Raw genomic sequence first — 17,867 nt, 5'->3', positions numbered from 1 at the left:
GCAAAAATTGCCACAAATTGCAGGATTGGCAAAACAAATTAACACATTACATGTTACAAATTAACATAACGCGAGCCTCATTACAATTACTTGGTAGCATCAATTTTAGAATTGCAGGCTAAAACAGTCAGCTATCCAACAAGCCAGTAATTAAATAGTGGCCACTCGTACATGAAAAGTGAAGAAAAGTCATATTACAGCCCGGGAAGATGTGATGCAAAATTTTTCATTTTACTCAGAGTTATAAGAAGTTCACCTCCCATTTGTTCAGGAAATCCTTGGTGCTGTGAAAAAGGCAGCAAATGTGACGGTTGTTTCAGATTTCCAGTCCAACTTTGCAATCAAAGAATCAAATAGACTTCAGTGTTTATTTGAACTACTAAATATTTTGAAACTTCAGTTACTGTTACAAATTCAGTTTCAAAAAAACATAAAGCTTTTTTTTTTTAAATTAGCTGCAAACGGTTTCAATATGACAGTGTTTAAGAACAAAAAAATAGAGCCAAAATGCAAAGAGCAAGTATAATGTTTTGCAGAATTAATGGATTAAAAAAATTTTTGAACAAAAAAAATCATGGGGGGGGGAAGAGAGAGAGATGACCTTTCCTGTATCCTTTAGTGCAGCCTGTTTCAGTTCCGCTATTTCTTTATCTTTTTGTGCGGTGTTAGAAACCAAAGTCTTGAGCTGTACTTCCAAAGCTTCTACTAATTTATCTCTTTCTTCACGCCACTTTTCAAGAGTGCTGTCCTTTTCTACCAGCTGTGCAGCAAGTCTTTCCTAAACGGGGAAAAAATAGGTTAGAATTGAACACCACTTCTACACACTATCTGAACTGTTCTGATAGTTTGGTTTCACATAGTTAGTACTATTTTATGGCCGTAGTAAACTTGAGAGCCTATGTAGATCTTAAAAAGCTCACACAGAACTATTTTCACTACAAATATGCAAAAGCAAACCATTCTTCAATTAGAAAACCTGTATCTATATTTATACTCTTTGTGAAGAGAATTTTTGGAAGAACTACCTCTCTTGTTTGCTTGCTTTGTGATTTTATTACTAACAAGCCTCAGGCAAGCAAAGTCACAGACAAAGTGAGAGTAGTCCTAAGCTCCTGACATCCTCCTGTACTGATTGCAGGTCCAGAAAGTCATTGCTAACTACTTCTAGATGCAAATATAGTTTTAGATTGTACAGATTCATATAATAATTCCATAGGCTTAACAAAATTACAACCTTGATTGCAGTCCAGTGAACAGGCAAGGTATCCACCTTGTTATTAACTATCAGTCACTCTACTTTGAAAGTGATATGGGAGCAAAACCACTAGCATTTTGACCAAGTATTTTTACTTTATATCTGGAAAGAAGCTTTTTTTTGTCAGCTTCTGCTTGCTTTTTCTCTTCCTTCTAAAGCCTCATAAGCATTTTTTTTTTTTTAGAAAAGCCAAGCAACAAATCCTGTTTTTCAAAGCATGTTTTCTTAGCTTCATTAAGTAGCAGCTCATTTAAGTGTAGGTTACTTATTGGTGTTTTACACACGAGAGGAAGTTTTAAGAATTCATAGTGAGGTGGTGTTGGTGACAGGATAGAAAGGAACAGACATGTTAACTTCCTTTACGTACTAAGCTTTTTCATTTTATGACCCTCCTATTCTTCCCTTTTCATACTGAGAAGATCTTATCTAGGCTTTGCCATGTGATAAAGCAAGGGGACTTTGACAAAGGCCAGCTACCCTCAAGTGCCCGCACTGTTGTCACCTGACATGAGATTTGCTCTGTACTGAAGACTTACACTAGAGGACTCTGCTGAGACCTCCAGTCACTTACAATTTCTGCTTGTTGTTCTACATGACGTTCTCTGTCCTCTGCAAATTTTCTCATTTCTCTGTTGCGATGGCTCTCAGCTTCTTTTACTTGTCTTATGAGTTCCATTTTTTCCTCCAGCCACTTCTTTCTATCAGTTCGATACTTTGCCTCATTCTCCTATTTTAATGAAACCAGATATAAAACCATAGGTAGAGGTTAAGCAAAAAAAAAAAAAAGTCTTAAAATCCAGATTAACATTAAATGTATTTGTTTCAAAAAGATAACAAATACTAGCACAATTTTACTCCAGCATATTCCCAAGTATTAAATTCTCTTTTTTTCTTCTCTATTGGAAAAAAATTATCAATTTTCAGCACTACTTATTCAGACTGACACATCTTCATGGAACAGATTTTTTTTCCTCTAAAAATGCTCTGGGTAAGTCACAAACACTATAAAAGTTACACCAAAAGTAATGGTAAAGATATCCTTTTAACTTACAAATTCCCAATCTTTTATGCTGCCTTACAGGACATGTTAGAAAACTTACTTCTACTTCAAGACTGAAAGGCAAAGAATGCAGTACCATTTGAATGGTAGGCAGAGATAGTGCGTACCTAAGAACAGCTCTTCAATCCACAGCAACTTTGCCTCCTTTTCTATCACAATCAAACCTCTTGTCAGACATTCTCCCACATAAGACAGAAGGCACCTGAAAAGCTGCTTGGAAAAAAAGTCTACTTTCTAATCCAAGGAGAATTAGAGGTAAATCCTCAGCCTAACAGGAAGGGCTTACAGGTCATACAGCAAGCACAAGATCTTGAAAGAGTTTGATTTAGTTGCCCAAGCAACTGACAGGAAAGAGGTTCGGATTGGATATCAGGAGTTGGATTGGTTGAGACAATTGTAAGAGGAGTCCAGCTACAGAAACGCCATTCATGGTAGCATAACATAGGGAAGGGTGTGCTCCACTATCAGGCATCAGTGATGCCGTATATTACGAAGACACTGCATCCAGAATTTGCTGCACTGGTGCACTACAGCTTTTAGAGGAGGTTTCCTTTAGCACTGTAACAACTTGCCATATCATGCCCTAGCTATTGAAGACAGCAACACAAAATATTTAGACACCTAAATAAAAGTTATGGCTTTAAAACTAAGTATGAATTACATCACCATATTTTACCTTCAATTCTTTTTGCAGCTTTATTAATTCCTCATTTTTGTTTATGTTTTTCTCCTCATTATTGCTCATCTTTTGCTGCCAGTCACTATCGCTCTGGTTATTCAGCTCTCTATATTTCTGCTTCCATGCTTCCAGTTCTAGTCAGTACACAAAATGAGGTTACATAACATATAGTTTCAAATGCCTATTTGACCACATTCACATCCTTCTACTAAAGTTACTTGGATTTATCAGCTATGACCACAAAGGGACAACAGAAGCCTTTAACTGTTAGAAGTTTGTTGTGTACTACATAAAATTAATTCCTAAATAACAGTCAACAAATAAAACCAGAATTTTAAAGCAGCTATCACCATACATCCAAAACAAATTTGCCTCCCTGCTCCCTTTCCATGGAGAGATTACCCAAAACTAATCTGTTGGTCTCTTCTAATTTGGCTTCAAGCACTTGGTCTTGTTTAATCTGAGTTTGTTCTTGTTCTTCTAATGTCATCCGCATATCTTCAATTATTTTTTCCTTTGCACACAGATCTGAAGATTTGAAAACAAATTTACAGATTAGCCCCCTCCCAGTTCCCCCCATTGTCTCCCAAAGTGCCTTCATTACAAGTCGTTTCCCCCATTCCCTGAGATCAAAAGCTCTATTAGAAAGAAATAGAGCATCTCTACTGAACTATCCAAATCAAAAATTCTTAATTGATTCTCATCAACTTGATTTAGGTGAGCGTGTTTCAGTATAAGGTCAGTCAGATTATGGCTTGTATTATATAAGAAACTAATAATTGTTCAACTGCTAAATGTTTATCAAACCTGCAGAAATCGTTATTGTGCTAGTTCATGTTTCAGTGTTTGATTTTGTTAAAATGGCAAACAAACACCAACATTTAAGAAGTTAACACTGATACAGCAAATCCACACTTTCTCCAGGGCTTATGTTTCTTATTCTGAGACTGTTTCTCTGCTTTCAATCATACCTGTAATAATGATTCAATAAAATCTAGTTCCTGACTAACATTTTAATGTCCAGGTTGGAGTTTCTCAGTATTTTAAAATATAAATATACAAGACACTCCAAATTTGTTAACAACATGACAACTCATTATGTTGCTATTCCACACCACAAAAAAAAAAAAAACGAACAATAATGCCTTTTTCTGACCTTTACATGTTTTCTCGTACTGTTTGGAGATTTCTTCCAGCTTCTCATTATTCAACTGCTCCTAAATATCACATTGAAAGGAAATTAGAGCAAACATGTTGAAAGAAACAAATATACATGCTAGAAATGAGTAGCTTTTCATTCTGAGCTTTAATAAGTAATGAATAAAGTATTTAAGACAAACAGTCCAGAATAAATAAGTTTTTCATATAGAGTAAAGGAGCATTCAAGCTGATTAAAAAAAAATGCTTAGAGGAAAACATTACTACTAACATACCTAAGTGTCACTAATCAGAATCAGAGTATCTGCAGGTATTAAGTATGTACTTACTAGGCAGATTACTCTATTTAAAACAACTCAACAATGCCCTGCAGTGAGACATTCTTTAAACATCTTTCATTCGTCCATTAAAACTAATTTCAGCTGGCTACTCTTATTTTTACTCCAATTTCTGTAAGCTTTCTCCTGTTGCTTGGAAAACTCGCCTCATTAATGGATTAGTTAAAAAAAAATTAAGAGCAAGTAAAATTTTTTTAAAAAATAAAATACCTTTTTAAGTTGCAGGATTGTGCGCTGTTTGATCTCTAATTCTTCACTAAACTGGTTTTTAATTTTCTGAAGTTCATTAACTTTGTTCCTCAGGGATTTCTCTTCAGATCGCATTGTACACACCTGTAACAATGCACAAAGACAGCAAGCAAAGCTAACATTTAGCTATGAGCCTTTTACAATCTCTGTAAGTTATCTAAATAACCAAATACTTTAATTAAGAGTCAAATTTTTGCAAGCATCTTAGCTAAATTTCAGAGGCTAGAAGTGCACTATACTGTACGTCCTTCCTAGGGAAGGATTTGCACTATAGAATAGAGTATTATATTTGGCAGGGGAAAAACAACAACAAAAAAAAACAACACCCCCCCCCCCCCCCCCCCCCAATCCAAAACAACACGCCAAAATAACCCAAACAAATCAAAACACCAAAGAACCCACCAGGAAATAGCCTAATCAAACTATAAATTCAGTTGCCCCCAAAAAAACCCCCCAAAAAAACCCCACAACAAAACATAGCTTAATAGAAAACATAGCTCAGATTTTAAAGTCTCTAGAAGTTAGTGCTTTCCTTTTCTGATTAATCCATCTTTTCCTCCCAGAGATCAGCATTTTCCACAAGTCTGAAGTCTGAGGCTTTGAAGTCAGCACAAATAACCACGTAAGGCTACTGTTGTTATAAAGATTATAAAGTCCTCCTCCATAACCAGATTAGCCATAGTTTTCACAAACCTTTTTCAAGTGTATTATTACCTTTTTAATAAAGTTTACTTCCCCTCTTCAATATCTGTGCTAATCCACGTTTTGAAACGTGGCCTTATCTTTAGCTTACAGCTTCAATGGCAATGTAACTTAAGAGTCACTGTTATTCTAAATGTGTCACTCAAAATAGCATTATTATGAATCGCTTTTAACATTCATAGCTTGACATTTGCAAAAACAGGTTTTAATAACAGAACCCTAAGCATAAACTTGCAGAAGAAACATTTGGCCTATGGCTGCCGACCTCTTTTTGTACTTGCTGAATTTGTTTCTTGGCATCAGAAAATTTCTCTTTCAAATCTGTATATTCTTCCTCTTTCCTCTGCAAATCTTTTTTCAAACTCCGTACAAGGGCAGAGGTCTCCGAAAGATCCTTACGTAGCCTTGTGTTAGAAATTAAGAGACATAAATCACATTAGTGTTACTAATCACGTGTTACGTTACACATGTTAAACAGCTTTTACACATTAACTGATGCTCTTTACTGGTTTTATTCATGAGTAGAATCTCAGATCTATCAGATTAACAACAAGCTTTATAATTTTACTTTTGGATTTCAGCTTCTTATTATATGACCCTGAAGTAACAAACTGCTCAGGTTCACTTCTGAACACTGCAATTTTTTAAATTTTATTTTTCTAAGCATAGTAGAGTGACCCTTTTTATTATTAGGTGTCCTTACTAAGTAACAAAAGGAACAAGGTTAATATCAAGTAAGTTTAAGCTTGATATCTACATCCCAGACCTTGCAAGGATCAAAATAAATAAAAATCAAAAGAAAATAGAAAAACCAATAACATTGCAACAAGTACTGCTGTTACAAATGCTACAAAGTAATTAAGAAGTTTGACAGGTTTATTTTTAAATGGTCATATTTATTTAAAAGAGTTTACAGTAAGACATCTTAGATTTTTACTTTAAAACCAATAGAAGGTATTTTAGATTCTATAACTGACAATACAAAACAAGGCCTCACAAAAGGAAAACCTTTCAAAGCTTTACAAGCACAGGGCTGGGGATCCCCAGACCTTCACGCTAAATTGTATTTTAGAGTATATGCAGGTACCAACAGATATGGCACTAAAGAAACCCTAGTCAGGAGTAGGGCTACATAGCATCTTAAAGCTATTTTTACATGATTGCAATTTCCTTACCATATAGCAAATGTAATCTCTCAGATACATTCAATCTCTTATTTCTTGAAGATTTAAAAAGTAGAGGGGGCTGAGGGAAGTTCTACCCACCTACACCCAATTAGTCCTTCAAGTTCTTATAGTAGACTCTGTTCACCTACAACAGCTATTAGCAAAACCAGCTGCTTACTGTTTACTCCCTAGGCTTTTTTTTTTCTCTTTCTTCTTTTCCTTTTTACCTTTCAGTCCTTTTCAAAGAAAACATTGCCTGCTTTTATAAAAGTTACAGGATATAACATTAAATTATGTCTGATCTCCTCCAGAAAGGGTATGCAACATAAAACTACTAGAAATCCCCAAATAATTCTTCATTTCCTTGCATGTTCCTGTTTCCCTCTACAATAGTTCCAACATGATTGAGATCTATATTTTTGAAAGAATATACAAACAGGTGAGGAAAACATAGCCAGCAGAATATGCAAACAAAAAAATCAAGTAATGTATTAAAACTTCAGTTTGGTTAATAAAGGGGATAAACATGCAGACATGTTACGTCAAAATAAACTGATGTTCACAGAAGGTAGTTTTAACTTGAGTCTATTCTCAAAGGGCTATGAGTTATCTCATTATTTACTTACAGTTCTATACACTGTATTTGCTCATCTTCATTTTTCTCCTTTTCCTGAAGAGAGTGTTTCATGTTCTCCAAGCTGTTCATCAACTGCACAACTTCCTCCTTCAGATTTGCTTCTTGATCATTTAATTCTTTCAGTTTTTTGTCCGAATTGGTACATTTCTCTTGCAGAGCTACTGTATTACTTTCTAGATTTAAAATAATAGATTCTTTTTCTTTAAGTACTTCTTCTAACTTTGTTATGCTGTCATCTTTAGCTGTAAAAGCCTCCAAGAGGCATTCAAGCTCTCTTATTTTTCCCTTGTAGCTGGTAACTTCCTCCTCAAACTGTGCAATTACTCTGTGATCTTCTGCAGCCTGTTTTTCAAAATCCTGGGTTTTCTTCTGGATTTGCTCTTGTAACTGATTCATAAGATCTTTTTCCTTTATGGACTCACGATCTTGATTTGCAATCTCATTTAATTTTATTTTTAGTTGATTACTATAATTCTCAGTGTCATGAAGTCCCTTCTTTAAGTCTTCAACTTGTTGAAGTAGTTCTTGAATCCGACGACTTTTTTGTGAAGAAGCCTTAACAATATTTTTGCATTCTTCCCAAATGCTTTCAACACTGCAGTGAAAGGAGCTCTCCAGTCTCAGATCTGCTGTAAAAGCAGTTTGGGACTGCATGCATACTGGACTCATTTGAGCTCTCTCTGGTTCATCTTTTTGAGAGTCTAAGGAATCCTTTAGATTAACTGAATCAACATCCATAGCATAAGACTCTAAGTGACATTTATACAACTCATCTACTTTGGACTGCATTGTTTTAATTTGTGACACTTTATCAATTATATTTTGTTTGGCACCTTCGAGTTCATTATTTAGCTGAATAATCTTTTCTTCTTGTTCCCTATTTATAACTTTCTGTTTGTCCAGTTCAGAAACTATCTCCTGATAGTCAGCTCGACACTGCTGAAGTTCTTCACTTAAGCCAGAAGCCCTTTTTTCAGAAGCAGAGAGCTTGAGATGCAAGTTTGTTATCTGCCCACTGAACTCTTCTTTTTCGTTTTTTTCTCTTCTGCATTGCTCTTCAAGTGCAGCTAGCTGACCTTCCAAGGTTTCAGTTCTTTCCTTCAGTGCCAGTATTTCTGCATAGTTCTCAGAAGTACTTGTTTTCACATATTTGGTTGTCTTGTGCTCTAGAGAGTCATCTTCCCAACTCTCCTTCATAACTCCTAAAAAAAACCCACCATACAGCTGAGGTCAATTAAAATCAATAGTACAAGTCGCTAGCAATACCAAATAGCAATTACTATATGGAAAATAGTCAACATCTGAAAGACACACCCTCATATCATATGGTATTTTGAAGTCTTGAAGTAGTTAAAGCCCTCTGAACAGTTTAACATACAATAGGTGCCCCTTCAGCTTCTAGACATAGCAGCAAGAGGTGTTCAGGAGCCTTAAAGAACACTTTGCCATGCTCTATTCCAGCCTTTGACTCTGCACCACTACTAGAAAAATCTAGCTAGTTTTACTAATATGTAGTAATACCTATGAGCTAGATAACATTCACAGTTATATCTAGTTTCCACCTTCACTAGTGCAACAATCCCTTTAATACAGCCAACAATCACCCATTCTACATTTAGAAGAGCAATGGTATCATATACTTTTCTGAGAAGTTTTATTCATACTCAATGTCCCCTTACTTTAAAAATGAAGCTAAAAATCCAGCAGAAGTTTTTTGCTTAGTGTTTGGGACCTTCCTCTCTTCTTTTTGCAATTGGTTCTAAACTAGATATAAGGATAACTATTTATGCCACACCTAATGTGTTGCATATAAAGTTCTCCCAGAAAGATGTACAACATTCCATCACAACTCCAAATTTCCATAAGTGTTTCATTAGCTTCAGACTGGCAGGAGCAATTCTACCTAAAATCACATGCATTTCACCACCTTCAAAATTGACTCCAGCTGTATTTCACACAAGTGTTTTAGAATCCAGCTGTGTCCATTTAGTAACATGCATGCTATGTTTTAGTATTAAAATCAAGCCTGACTATCTCTAAGGATTAGGTCATCACAACTATGTACTCCAGGGAGATACTATGGCAGGGAGATACTATGGATTCTTGTGAGTACTGCAACTACAGTACGGTGGAGTTTGGCAGTCATCTCACTTTGGGAGCATTAAGCACATGGGTACATGTGTACTGCATGGAAACATCCTCTGAACAGATCCAACAAGTTTTAGAGAGTCACTAACGTAAAGTCATACCAAAGCATTAGCAATAGTGTTTTCCATATCAATTCACGTTTTGGTTTTTGATTATTTTTTAGCGTGATCAAATTCCACAGGACACTTTTTTCCTCCTGCTTTTCTGTTTCTTTTCTGTTCTAATTAGACATATCAAGTGCTCCTGCTAGGTCAGACACAACAGCAGCTTTACTTTGGCTTGTAAAGCCGTGCTTCTAGATCTTACAAGATTAAAAGTTTTGGACTGGGAGATGGTTTTCTCTGAAAGCCCAGCTGTGTAGTCCCAAGAAAATGTATCAGACAAAATACTATATATTCCTCACACTGGACATGAATTTTACATACCTCACTAAAAGGGAGAGGAGCTGAGGTGTCTTAAGACATATTTTGTGATCTAAGGTGGCAAGGTGAAACAAGTAGCAGAGCTTAACCCAACACCTATAGTGAGAAGGTTACGATCATTCACAAGAGGATTTAGAAGTGGTCTAGATGCTGTGTACTGACAACCACAATCATGCAGCAAAGAAGGATAAATATTAGTGCAAGAAGATAGATGACATTCAGTCCAGAAGCCTTTTATGTAGGAAGTAATAAGAAAAAGCCCCACCCCAAAACGTGGGAGGCAAGTCCTAGAGAAGTGTACAAAAACCTGAACTTCAAGACAAGATAACTTATCTTCTCCCAAAATAAACTTTGGTCATAGGCCACTAGCATATCTAAACTCTATGAGAAAGTCACCACAGCGTAGCTGTGCTCATTGTTCTATTTTGCCAAGTACATTTAATGAGAATTGTTAAGTGTAAATATATATATTAATAAATTTGATAATTATGGAGCATCTAACAACTCATTTTTTAAATCAGATGCCTTATATTCTCAACACCCACAAAAGAAACATATTTAACGTGACTGAATAACCTGTTCTTCCCAACAGGAAGATCTCAGTGCTGACATTAATTGGCACTGTTAGTTATCCACTTGAATTTCTTGTTTGAAGAGAGCTATCACTTTTCTATTTTTTGGTTGTTTAAATGAGCTTCAATCATGAGATTATAACAAACGTACTACTACCTAGTATATCAAGGAGTCTACATCAGCTTAATTTCCCACCACCTTTTGTAACATTTATATAGGTGGCACCATCAAATGGTCATGCTAGGATCCAATATTCATCCCAACCAAAGACAGTAGAGACAAATCAGAGATGTGTCTGGTACAGACAGAAGCTTCTCTTAAGAAGGACTTCATATGAGACTTATGTGAACAAGTTGTACAAACATCAGAAATGCTCTACTGGATCACACACCATCAGTTGACCTAGCCTAATATTTTACCTCCTTTTGCTACTGTTGGTAGGCCCAGCCACTTCCTACGGACCTTTCCTGACATAGAACAATGGGGAATGTTGGAGGAATATAAGACAATACATCCCTGCTTAACCCTTTCAGTATCTATGTATGAAGCTGTTGGCTGTTAGCTTGTCTAACCACTCCTGGAATCTGAAAATTATAGGCCTCTCCCACCTTCTAGGGCAGCAAATATTAGAAGTTCACTACCCACTGCATGAAGTGCTTTGTTCCATAAACTTAAACTGATCTTCTACTAGATTGAGTGTGCCCTTGTTCTTTCACTGCAGAATGTGATGACTGACAGTCCAGCATTCGGCTTATTCACCATCTGTATCCTCAGGTTTCTGTGATCATGTGAATTTGACAAGTCTCCTTTCAACATGTTTTATTTCTCTTTATGGAGATTGATATTTTCTGCTTCCCATTTTTAATCTTATTTCTCTTTTTTTATCCCATCCTCACCCAAACAATGCCTGGAAAATTTTCTTACTTGGACCTATTCTGCAGGAGGAAGGCAAGAAAATAAGGGACACAAAGGGAAGACCTTTCATTCTCCTTTTGCATACACTTTCCATAGTTCTATGAGAAACTGAAGCCCAGCAGTGTCCTGAAGTCAAGTTAGAGGCAGCCAGATCTTACAAATACCATTTTGCACAAGTCAGTCCCATATAGCTCAATCTCACTGATGAACAGACTTTAATGAAATGGATAACATAAGTAGTGGTGTCCTTTTAAGTTACACTTAATTATCACCCTTATCCTTGAAGGTCTTCAATTGCAGCTAGTTTATTCACCTTGTTCTAAAAAGGCTGGTTAGCTCACAGATAAAGCAAGGAAAACAAAAAGATTGGAAGTGCAAATGTGAGAGATGCACAAAATATGCCACCTGTAGACTTAAAATAATTTTACTTCCATTCAAGTGGGAAGATTTTCTCCTTTGCCAGCACTGTCACCTTGACCAGAGCTAGTGTGTTCACAGCATGTATACAGAATGAAACATCAAGTTTCACAGTACATACTGTAAGGCTGAACAATCAGTAAGTCATTGACACCTTTGAGGCTTGCTTAGACAATTTTAAAAAACTTGAGCAGGAGATGCTACTTTCCCAGAAGTCCAGCAACAGCAAGTTTGTACAAAAACAACTGTTCAGAAATTGCCTAAGAACTACAGCTGAGTCTGCAAGTACATTAACGGATGAGAAAAAGCAGCAGAAAGGAAAGAGTCTAAAAACTAACTTTTATTTTAAGCATTTAGGAGTGAACAGTATAGGACCTTCTGCAAAACAGATGTTATTTACATAATAGTTACTTCCATTTACAGTTTAACATAGATTTTCTCCTCATAACATAACGTTGATGCTTCATAACTTTTTGCTTCTGTTCTGGAATAGTAATCAAGTTTTTTTGGAAGACCCCCTGTTGAGTGATGGTAGAAATTGTACCTTTCTTTGTAGGTGGCTCTTCTTCCACAGTAGGCTTATTTTCAAAGCAACGTTTTCTTCCCACTTCCAATACAGTTTCCTCACAATCCTTGAATTGGCTGCTTTCAATCACTTTGTTAGAGTTTTTTTCTGCCCATTTTCTTTTAATGGTAGTTATAGTGTTGTCCTATGTTAAAATAAGATCAATTACTTTACAGTTTTATAAAGTGAGCACTTAAAAGGCTTAGTAATCTTTTATATACAAGTATTTTTACAAAAAAACCCCCCCACACTATCTGGGTAACATATAGGGGTCGTCACAGGAACAATTCAGTTACAGATCAGTTACCTAAACCAAAAGCAGGTACACCTTCAGATACTAATAAGTGCAATGCTTTGCACTGTACAGAACACAGAGCAAGAGACTAGGAAACTACAAAACACAAGACTTGCATGTAAGAGGAGTTTGTTTACCACCTCAAAACAATTTCCAGTGTCAAAAAAGTTGAGGAAATTCCCAATTTGTTCAAAGGGCAAATGGTCAGCTCTACAAGTTTATTGCTTTCTTGTCATAATTGGTAGAGTTGGGAGTTTTAACCGCCTTCAGCAAAGCCACAGATCATTTTTGTCATGACAGATCTGATGCAATTTGAAAGCCTAGTCAGTTGTGTCATACATACTTTAGACTGTGTATTTGACTAAGAATAAAGTTACTTTACTTGCAAGATGACACAAGTGGCAAGCCATGCTGGTTGCCAAGGACCAATTACTCATCTTTAAGTGCTTCATTTAAAAAAAAAAAAAATATCTATAGAACAGACTTGAGGTTTGTGATCATGTTTTAAATTTCATGCCACACAGTCTTATAGAAACACTGGACAGAGCTGAAGCCTTGCTCTTGGAAGGAGTAGTAATAGGAAGCATTCATCACAACTCTTATCACTCTCAGAGCATTCATACTGTTGAAAAGCTAGGTTGCTGTGGAGCAGAGAGAGGGAACAGAAGATTAAGTATGGTCAAAGTCTTAAGTTTACAGTGAAAGAAAGAAATGGATCAGAGTGTTGACTAAGTTTCATTTAAAATGTTCTCAGAACTACTTCAGGTTACTGGACATCAGGCTCAAAAAAACCCACCTAGCTGCATGTTTTGATTTTTTTTTAACCTATATACATTTAGCCAAGCTAGTCTTTTGGCATTCAGCAACTAGCAGTAAGCTAGCCAGTTGCAAGTTTTATTAATTGCATCAAAAGCAGAGATACCCTAGCCATCCACTCTTAGTTCAAACTCTGCTCAATATACTCATATTATTGCTCTTCCTTTGAACGTGTGTGTGCATGTTGGTGGTGGGTGGAACACACTGATTTTTGTTGCCAATTTACACAAGCACTGTCCTTCTCACATTATTAACTTCTAACTTCAATTAAATTTGACCTTTTGTTGCAGCAAAACTTCCTTTCCTTCCTCTTCCACTCAGGCAAAAACAAAGAGTAGTGATGTAATGCCTCTATTCCCACAGCTTAAATCCTCCCAGTTTGAGAGGTTTGGTTTTTTTTTTTCTTTAGAGTGGCTCTTCAGAGTCTCATCTACAGTCCTCCAATAATAACACCAGGTCACTGCTTCCAAAAGTCCCATTTTTCACACACACCCCCGTACACATTTTGCTGTAACTTTAGTTTCAATGCCAGCTTCACCTGCTACCATTTCAAGCAAGTAGCAATTACTCACTGAAAATTTCAATTTTCCAAAATAGTTAAGTCCATTATAAGCATAGATTTAGATTTTTTTGTATAAAGAAAATTGAGATGTTTAAGACTCACATAGTCTTTTATGGTTTCTTCCAAATGGGATATCAAATCTTGTAGTTTTGTAATAACATCATCTTTTTGCTCCACAATGTCCATTAGTTCTTGAATCCTTTTATTTTGTGTATTCATTTTCTTGGAAAAGAAAGAATAGTAGTTCAGTCAGTGTTAAATTGTTGAACTATACCATGCATTTAGAAGCAAGATCAGTTAAGCTAAGCTTGATACAAAAGCTAGAAGCATACTATAATAGCATTTTAAGCTACTGGTATTTTGTATTAAAGCAAATAATTTTGCACAGGTTTTTCCTTGAGAAAGTTACCTCCGTTGCTTCTTTAAGTTGCTCAGCAGACTCATCCAATTTAATCATCTGCAATTCAAAGTCTGTAACAGGAAAAGAAGCCTGCATCAAATAAGCAGCCATTACATACTTTACTCAGTAATCCATTTTTCCAGATCTTCTGGTACCTCAGTAGCTTTTGAATAGACTGATTTATTTTCATGTTGACTTCTACTTTTAGGACAAGGACTTTTAGGACAAGTTGTTTAGGTTTTTTGACTAGGAGAATTGGGCCCTGCAACCCATATAAAATATAGATCATGTCAAGAGACTTCTGCTAGAATGGTATTATGAGGTATTGCTACTTTTTCTTCTACGAACGTTCCACAGGATACCTGAAAACACTGCATCAGCAAAACGTAAAGAAGTGCGGGGATTACAATATAACCATGAAATCAAGAATCAATAGTGTTCCCATTTTACCCCACAATTCAGAAGTCTGCAATTGACAGTTTTAAGTTTTGTCTTAAAAATGAAATAACCAAGGCCTGGGAATTGTTCAACCTGAACATACACAAAACAATTGGTTATCACCTCTATACATATGATTTGGTTCCAAAATCCTGTTCAACTGGATTATTATTTCTATTTTACAGTAGTCAGTCATATTTTTTTTTCTGCCTTTCACACCACACTTACAGTCAGCTCACCTTTAGTTTTCTGTGACAGCTCTTCTTCAGCTTTGATTAGTTCATTGGTTTTCTTGGTCAGATCTTCTTTGGTTTTAGTTAGTTCAGTGGTAATTTTTCCCAGTTGTTTTTCAAGCCAATCTATAGCTTCCTGTGGGTCCTCTAAGGACACAATGTACCTGTGTGCTTCTTCTGCCTGCTTTTTGATATCAGTGACATCATTCTGCAGAGAATCAATAATGCCCTCAAGATCCATGTAGGTGCCTGGCCCTATGCTATATTCTTCTTCCTGAAAGATAATTTATATCCATTTAGAAGTGGCAAATAGTTATACAATAGCCATTATTTCTACAGAAAATTTGGGAGACCATTATGAATTCAAACATAACTACAGTTAATTCTGGCTTCAAAGCCATCTTGTGGGTTCATATGCAATTTGATTGCCAGTTTCTGTCTACCTTCACACACAAGTCTCCAGTATCAAGTAATAGCTACTTTATTTTTATAGCATCTAATGACCCACCATCACATTCCCTTTTATATCACCACAAAAGCACCCCCTCCAAATTTAATATAAAAGCTAGTATTTTTTTACTTGATGAGAACACTGAATGAACACAGCAAGTGAACAGTGTTAGAAGGAATGCATCTGAAATTTTCATACATCAGTAAGAGTTTGAGAGGTGAAATAAGTTTGTGATAACTTATCAAATTAAGTTGTACTCAAAACATTGACTTTATATCTTTCCTCTTTGTTTTTTTAAAAAAATAGGTTCCAAACTCACAAGAGCTGGCCTTAAGTTAAGAGTCTAGTTATGGCTTAAGTGTATATACAATTCTGATTACTTCAGTTGTAGCTACAATAGCATTAAGAGGGAAAGTCTCTGGGACCACTCCAGTACAGTCCATGTATGGGGCCGAAGAAGTCAGCTTCAAATACTTTAAATAGGTACTTAATGCAATAGAATTTATACCATAATGCAGCTTTCCCCCCAGTTTCTTTGTATACAGTAATTTTCACTTTGCGTTGCAGAAATGCAGAAAACCCCAAAGATTCCTAAATGCATACCCAAGGCTCAGCAGCTACTCCTATTAAATGTGAAAAATGTATCTTGCTGAGGGATACAGTTACACAGCATGCAATTCCTTGAAATGATCCCTCTAATCCTTGAGACATACCATCACCATTAACAGGGAGTTAGTAAAATGGATGTTATTGGCAGGGGGGATAAAAATACCAGAGGTCCAGCTTGTTCACTGCCAGGCTGATCCTTTAATTTAGTTTCCTCATCTGCATTTTCAGTACAACTGTTTACAAGTTCCTTGAAGATTTCCAGGCGTTTTTCAGAATTTTCTTCAAGCCGTTCTTGTTCGCGAGAAAGGCACTCTCTATAGTAGGAAGAAAATGTCAGCTAAAAGCTAGCCAGTATGAGCTGCAAAGAAGTTATTAGTACAGCTACCTATAAACAAAAGTTTTTTCTTTATTTTGGCACAATTGAACAATACAGAAAACGGTGCTGCTACACCAAAATAGAAGTACATTTCCCTCACACCCACCCCTGAAGAATAAGGGGAAGACAAATATATACACAGATTATGGGTAGTCCTTAACTACAAGCATTTTTTTCTAAGCTTCTTGAGCCAGAATACCTGTTTGGAGTATCATTAAGACTGCACTAACCAAAGAATTTGCAAGTGTCACTCTTCTACAGACATCCTATCAACAAAGCTCTTCTCTTAGGGAGAGCTCTACAGGAACAAACACTGCTTACAGATTCCACACACCCTACCCACCCCCCAAAAATCAAAGCCTTTCCTACACAGTATTTTTCCTGAACTCATAGTCCAAACAGAAACTGATATATTAAGAGGCAGTAAGCCTAGCAGAAGAGTGTGGTCCTTTACGGCCAAGAGAGAGATTTAAGAAATAAGGAAATTTACCTTGATTTTTTTAACCAGTAACTTTAAAACCACTTAAAGCTAACTTACTTGAAATCTATTTCCCTCTCAGCAAAATATTGGGTAAATTCTTGTGTCACTTCTTCACGAATTTTTAGTTCCAGCAGTAACTTATTCTTCTTTTCAGTAATAAGTTTGTTCTTCAATTCTTCTATGAGACTCAGCAGCATCTAGAATTACCATTAAGTATTTCATAAAGAAATTGTTTCCCAGAAGTGAGATTTTTCCCATTCGTCAAACACTATAACACCACTTTATTCTTCCAGCTGGCAAGAGTTCTTCCAGTTCTTTTATTAGCTTATTCATAAACAGGAGGATTCATGAGTAGATTGAATTATGTTTGGTACTTGCACAGCAATTTAAGTTTGCACAGAGTAGGCATTTGCAAAGAACACTAAGTTTATTACAAGAATTCTTGAAGTTGTCTTAAAAAACAGGCTTAAGGTCCACAGGATTTGGGTCTTGTTTTCCAAATGGTCATTTTTGGGGCAATATTAATGAAACCTCCACCAAAGAGTCTCTAGTCCTCTGTTCCCTCCTCCTTGTCTTCCCTAGAAGTCACTAAAATTGAAAACCATTCTTTAAGGAACAGCAGAGTTTTCTTGTGCATAGAATACAAAGGAACAGTCTTCTGTATTGCTAGAAAACAGGTAATACTTGCTGTGCATTGACCATAGGTTACCAAAAGGAGAGAAAGCGAAATCTGCAATTCTTACTGCTCAGTCTGTATTTAGACACATTTCATAGTTTTCCCACAACAGGCACCAAGTAATGAGTAATCCCACTTTTAGTTCTTAACACTGTATCTAGGTAGAATAAGGGTGATCAGACCAAAAAAACAGTTGAGAGATAGGGGAAACTGGGAGAATACCTTACTTCAAGAATCCATGCTACA

General features: G+C 36.1%; 1 protein-coding gene across 3 annotated transcripts in view; it reads right to left on the bottom strand.

The window, feature by feature from the left end:
* KIF20B (kinesin family member 20B) overlaps nucleotides 1-17,867 on the bottom strand; it is a 43,823-nt gene that overhangs the window by 10,532 nt on the left and 15,424 nt on the right. For all 3 annotated transcript variants that reach the window (XM_072870896.1, XM_072870898.1, XM_072870899.1), the window contains 14 exons: nucleotides 17,003-17,142; nucleotides 16,252-16,402; nucleotides 15,035-15,302; nucleotides 14,367-14,428; nucleotides 14,060-14,179; nucleotides 12,264-12,429; nucleotides 7,234-8,446; nucleotides 5,707-5,845; nucleotides 4,701-4,823; nucleotides 4,151-4,211; nucleotides 3,397-3,522; nucleotides 2,992-3,128; nucleotides 1,827-1,982; nucleotides 602-778 (listed from right to left, as the gene is read on the bottom strand). In XM_072870896.1, coding sequence (XP_072726997.1) covers nucleotides 602-778; nucleotides 1,827-1,982; nucleotides 2,992-3,128; nucleotides 3,397-3,522; nucleotides 4,151-4,211; nucleotides 4,701-4,823; nucleotides 5,707-5,845; nucleotides 7,234-8,446; nucleotides 12,264-12,429; nucleotides 14,060-14,179; nucleotides 14,367-14,428; nucleotides 15,035-15,302; nucleotides 16,252-16,402; nucleotides 17,003-17,142 — 3,039 coding nt within the window. The remainder of the gene's footprint in view (nucleotides 1-601; nucleotides 779-1,826; nucleotides 1,983-2,991; nucleotides 3,129-3,396; nucleotides 3,523-4,150; nucleotides 4,212-4,700; nucleotides 4,824-5,706; nucleotides 5,846-7,233; nucleotides 8,447-12,263; nucleotides 12,430-14,059; nucleotides 14,180-14,366; nucleotides 14,429-15,034; nucleotides 15,303-16,251; nucleotides 16,403-17,002; nucleotides 17,143-17,867) is intronic.

The sequence above is a fragment of the Ciconia boyciana genome, chromosome 8 (assembly GCF_034638445.1).
Source record: "Ciconia boyciana chromosome 8, ASM3463844v1, whole genome shotgun sequence".
NCBI lineage: Eukaryota > Metazoa > Chordata > Aves > Ciconiiformes > Ciconiidae > Ciconia > Ciconia boyciana.
This window is presented reverse-complemented; position numbering and strand designations above follow the sequence as displayed.